General features: G+C 42.9%; 1 protein-coding gene across 1 annotated transcript; it reads left to right on the forward strand.

Annotated features, from left to right (window-relative positions):
• The first annotated feature begins 377 nt into the window (after positions 1-377).
• Positions 378-4,263, forward strand: LOC144499234 (putative G-protein coupled receptor 139). Its single transcript, XM_078221353.1, has 2 exons — positions 378-444; positions 3,362-4,263. Exons 1-2 carry the CDS (start codon positions 378-380, stop codon positions 4,261-4,263), a joined length of 969 nt encoding a protein of 322 aa, XP_078077479.1.
• Positions 4,264-5,637: the final 1,374 nt, after the last annotated feature.

Raw genomic sequence — 5,637 nt, forward strand, 5'->3', positions numbered from 1 at the left:
ATAATAAATAAACTTTAACTATAAAAGGGAGTGATGGGACTGATGGTTTTTAAAGGTTCATCATATCTTTTGGCAGAGAGAGAACTCTGAGAGAATATCACCAGCACTGAGGGGCACATCAATTATTTTCATAGAATTGTCCCGTTTTGGGTTTTTCCATTTGAATCTCACTGCTAAATTCATTCTGTCACATCAGGGATTTAGCTTGGCAATCATAATCTGTCATGTAAAAAAAACAATTTGATCAATGTTGTAACCTCTTTGTCCCCACGGAGATTCCCTGGGTATAAATTATAGGCTTTGGGAATGTATTGCCTCAGAGTCTAATTCAGAGAGAATATCGCCAGCACTGAGGGACACGTCACTTCACACAGAAAATGCAGAATCTCTTTTACAGTATCCGGAAAATATATTGCTTATTCCTTGCTGTCATCGGTGTTACTGGTAAGTGACAATAACTATTAAATTGTGTAAATCTATTTGTCAGTGACTGTCTGGATCCATTCTGATTGTAAATGTTTTATTCGTTCAGTGGTGACCATTATACAGACAACCAATTCATGCAATTACTTTGTCCAGTCAAAAATCCTGAATTATCTCTGGGATTTTAATATTTTTTTACAACTGCAATTAAACCTCTGTCTGTAGCTCACATGTTCTCGGTATTACTACATTATTTGTCTTTAGGGGAATATTGTGTATTGATGGATAAGACAAGATGGATTGACGAAGGCAACTCTGCAGGGAGTATTACCATTGTAGAATTGTATTGAGTGTGGCTCACTTCCTGCAGTGAAGCACCTGGCCCCAGTGACCATGTATTATTGGCAGTATCTCTGTGCCAACAGAATAGATGTTAACTATTTACTGGTAAACAACAGGAGAGCACCAACAGCATGGTGGCACGCTGGTTAGCACTGCTGCCTCACAGCAGCAGGGATCCATGTTCGATTCTGGGCTTTTGAATGTTCTCCCTGCGTCTGCATGAGTTTCCTCCGGGTGCTCCAGCTTCCTCCCATAGTCCAAAGACGTGCAGGATAGATGAATTAGCTTTCTAAATTGCCTCTTAGTGCTCAAAGATGTGAAGGTTAGGTGGATTGACCAAGCTTAATTGTCCCTTAGTGTCCCAAGATGTGCAGGATAGGTGGATTAGCCATGATAAATGCGCAAGATTATGGGATAAGGTGGTGTGGGCCTGGGAGGGACGCTCTTTTGGAGAGTTGGTGCAGACTTGAAGGGCCAAATGGCCTCTTTCTGTGCTGTAGGGATTCTATGGTTTGATGGGGAGGTCTGTTACTGGACTCAGATCCTCTGGATAATGAGATATTCTTGCTCTAAAATTTGTTACATTAAATACTTTCTGACACTGATTCATTTCCTTCCTCTAGCACACTGCTGAAATTCTTTGGGTCATGTGTGTTTAGTATCTTGATATTAGACAGGATGATTATTAGGCTTGTCACTTCTGTAACTGATTATGGTTTAAGGAACAATTTCTTAACTATGATTCTACTCATTTAACCTGCACCAATCTCCTAGGAGATGCGACATCTTCCCTTTTGCCTCCTTCCTTCACATTGCCCCAAGCACTTCATCCAGAAAAATTGTGATTGACTTGTACCTCCAGAAGTCCTGAACATTTTCCAAGTTAGATTTACTTCCTACTCCCACAGTGGCCTCTCTCCTCTCATCCTCTGACACGGTTCCACTTTTATGCTCGATGAACACAGTATTTTTCAACTTGGTTCTTTTATTGCCTACCACAGACAAAACTGATATTAATAGTTTCAGATCATTGCCACTGTCTTCATTTTCCCAGATAGCCTGTGTTGGGAATAATGGGTGGCGACACCAGTCATTGGGAATAGTGCAGATATGAGCTGGTGCTTGTGGTGAGGATCTCCTAATGGGACTCAGCTGATGGACTGTTTCTGATTGGATTTTCCATTGATCCTTCACTCTTCTGTTATTCTGCTGTGGACATTTGCACTCCTCTGGATCAATCTTCTGTTTCATTAATTGTCCCATTCTCATTCCATTATCTCTTTAGTCATTGAGTCATTCCTTCCCACAACCTGACCACAGACCTTCTCTGTTCTTCGCTCTGCCTATCTCCCACTTTTCTCCAACTCTATCATTTCTTGAAAATAGTTGAGCTCTAAGATGTACTAGTTCTGACAAAAGGTCATCAACTGAAGCATTAACTCTAATTCTCTCTCCACAGATGCATATGACCAGTGGAAAGTTTTCAGTTTTCTCTGCTTTGTAATCATCTTTACAGCATCCACGTTTGCCCAAGTACTTCAAGCTGAAGACTAACAGTGCTGGCTTTGTAGGTGTTGGGTTAGGAGAAGTAGTTGTACTTCCAGAAGACAGGTTTTTCCCAGAAATAGTGGCAATGTTTTACCCACAACAGTTTCCTGACCCAGATGTCAGCAGGATTTACAGGCCTGGTTTTCCAGTTGGATAGGAAGAACCCCAAAGCAGGATGCAAGGCCAGGTAGGCCAATCCTGGTCTGCAGGGTATATATCTGATCCCAGAGTAATCCAACTTGGACACTAGACAAGATTCTATGGCTAAAGTTGGGGCCTTATCTATACGTGCCCTATGAGGGTTGAACTTGGGTGTCCAGGGGGCAGCAATCCAGCTCCTGCTGGTCCACAAGCAAGCTGTGAAAGCACTTATCTTCTGTTTGAAGCTGCTTTCATCTCTCTTCAGCACGGTGGCCCAGTGGTTAGCACTGCTGCCTCATAGCGCCAGGGCCCCAGGTTCGATTCCCAGCTTGGGTCACTGTCTGTGTGGAGTTTGCATGTTCTTCCTGTGTCTGTGTGGGTTTCCTCTGGGTGCTCCGGTTTCCTCCCACAGTCCTAAGATGTGCAGGTTAGGTGGATTAGCCATGCCAAATTGCAACTTGGTGTCAGAGGGACTAGCAGGGTAAATGCATGGGGTCGTGGGGATAGGGCCTGGGTGGGATTGTGGTCAGTGCAGACTCGGTCAGCCGAATGGCCTCTTTCTGTACTGTAGGGATTCTATTGCAGCACCCCAAGGCTTTGAATCCTGGCTGACCAATGTTGAATCTCTAAACTAAGTTAAATTAGAGGCTGCCAAACTCATTACAATACTTAACATGTTTACATACTCCCACTTGGGAGCACTCCTCTTCTTTGCTACTATTTGTGCCTCTGTTAGCCTGGAAGTGGGAGGGTTGAATGCTGGTTGAGCTCATAGTTGAGATTCTTTAACCTCTGACTTAATTCTAAGCCACCTGGCTTTGATGATAAACTCTGGTCTTTACTGCCTGAGTCCAGGCACAGAGAACATTTTGTCAGTAATTCCCACTGTCTTTCCCTTCTCTTGCAGTTAATTTAGTGGCAATTGTGATCCTGTCACGGGGAAAGTGTGGCCTCTCCACTTGCACCACCCGTTACCTGGTATCGATGGCAACAGCAGATCTACTGGTTATTATCACTGCAGACATACTGTATCAAATCAATATATATTATTTTCCAGTGTCTTTCCTGTATATCACCCCTGTATGCGTTATTACCCTTATCCTGACTAGTGCAGCCACAGACTGTTCTGTCTGGTTCACCGTGACTTTCACTTTTGATCGATTTGTGGCCATTTGCTGCAAGAATCTGAAAACAAAATATTGCACCAAGAAAATTGCGACTGTGGTTTTAGCAACAACCAGCATTCTGCTTTGTTTAAAAAATATCCCCTTCTACTTTGCATATGAACCTGGAAAGATAATCAACAATGTCCCATGGTTTTGTTTTAGAAAGTCAAGCTATTATACTGAGCCTGGATGGATGGGGTTTAACGTTTTTGATAAGATTTTAATCCCTTTGCTCCCATTCGCCTTAATTCTGTTGCTGAATGCTCTGACGGTCAGACACATTCTAGTGGCCAGTCGGGTTCGTGAGGGACTGAGGGGTCAGGACAAGGGTGAAAATCACAGAGATACCGAGATGGAAAGCAGAAAGAAGTCCATGATTTTGCTTTTTGCCATATCCGGCAGCTTCATCCTCCTGTGGTTGACATACGTGGCAGAATTTTTATATTACAGCATTAGAGGAATTGATCCCAAGGATTACAAACATTTTGAATATATTGTTAAACACGTTGGAATTATGCTGGCAAACCTAAATTGCTGCACAAACACATTTATTTATGGGGTGACTCAGTCCAAGTTCAGAGAGCAGGTAAAGAGTGCAGTGAAATATCCAGTTACATCAATTATTCAATTAATTAATAAATAAAATGACTGCGATCAGTCCAGAGGGAAGTCCAAGCCTTTCCAGTCCATGAATGTCACATTTATCCTGAAAATTTCTTCAATGGAATGGCAGCAGGAATCACAAGGGTTCTGAAGATACCCTTAGAAGCTGGGGGTGGGTGTGGATTGAGTGGGTGTGGTGGGGCAGGGGTGGGTTGGTTGGTAGGGTGGGTGCTGGTATGATGGGGATGTGGTGTCGTTTGGGATAGTCACCATGATTGGGAAACAAATCTATTTTTGATACACAATTTTTGCTTTTTGGGCAGGACATCTAGTTTGTCACATTCAGTCTGAGCTCTTCTAAAATGGCTACCACTACAGCTATTGACCAAAATGGTCCCTCCTCATTCGCGGCTGGGATTTTTCAGTGCCGCTGGCAGTGAATGAAGTTTGGGCTGGAACACCCAATTTTCCATTCGAGCTCAGAACAGGTTATTATTGCAGCAATTGAGTTGTAGCTTCCAGTGTCAGAGCCTCATCAATAGATGGGTAGACAGACATTACAGAGCTGTGATTTAATGGACTGTATTGCACAAGATTATAAGAACATAAACGGAAACAAGTAGATATAATATACTTGGATTTCCAAGATGCATTTGATAAGGTGCCACACAAAAGATAGACAAAATGAGGGCTCATGGAATTGAAGGTAATACATTAACAAAGATAAAAAATTAATTGCTGGAATAAAAGCAAAGGTAGAGAAAGATGAGGGTATTCCAAGTTGGCAGCACGCAACTTGTTCAGGGCCCTCAGCTATCTCCAACAGATACTAATAACCTAGATGAAGAGGCAGAGAGTAATGTATCTAGGTTTAACTGATGAAATGAATCTAGGTCGGAATGCAACCTGTATGGTGGACACAAAGGCTGCAATAGATGACTTCTGTGAGTGGGTAACACAATGGTAGATGGAGTATAATGTGTGGAATACTTCTGCTGCCAGATTGGAAAAGCAGAATATTTTTAAAATGACGTGGAACTTGTAAGTATTGATGTTCCGAGACAGTTTGGGTAAAGGTAAAGTCGCCATAGTCCCAGATGACCAAACGCTGCTCTCCCCTCCCCTTTGAGGGGGAGAACTGACTTGTGGTGATTTAACCTGAGGATTACCACACCTCAGGCAAGGGGCAAGGTTGAGAAGGCAGGCCTTTATGAATAACCGGTACAGAAATTAAACCTGCACTGTTGGTATCCACACTGCATCACGAACCAGCCATCCAGCCAACTTAGCTAAACTGACCCCCTAGAGACAGTCAAGGAACACAGAAAGGTAGAGTGCAGATAAGTTAGCAATTAGGAAGGCAAATGGAGGGTTGTGCCAAAGATTCAATCTTCCGTAGCTATGCTCGCAGATG

This window comes from Mustelus asterias, chromosome 9 (assembly GCF_964213995.1).
Source record: "Mustelus asterias chromosome 9, sMusAst1.hap1.1, whole genome shotgun sequence".
Lineage (NCBI taxonomy): Eukaryota > Metazoa > Chordata > Chondrichthyes > Carcharhiniformes > Triakidae > Mustelus > Mustelus asterias.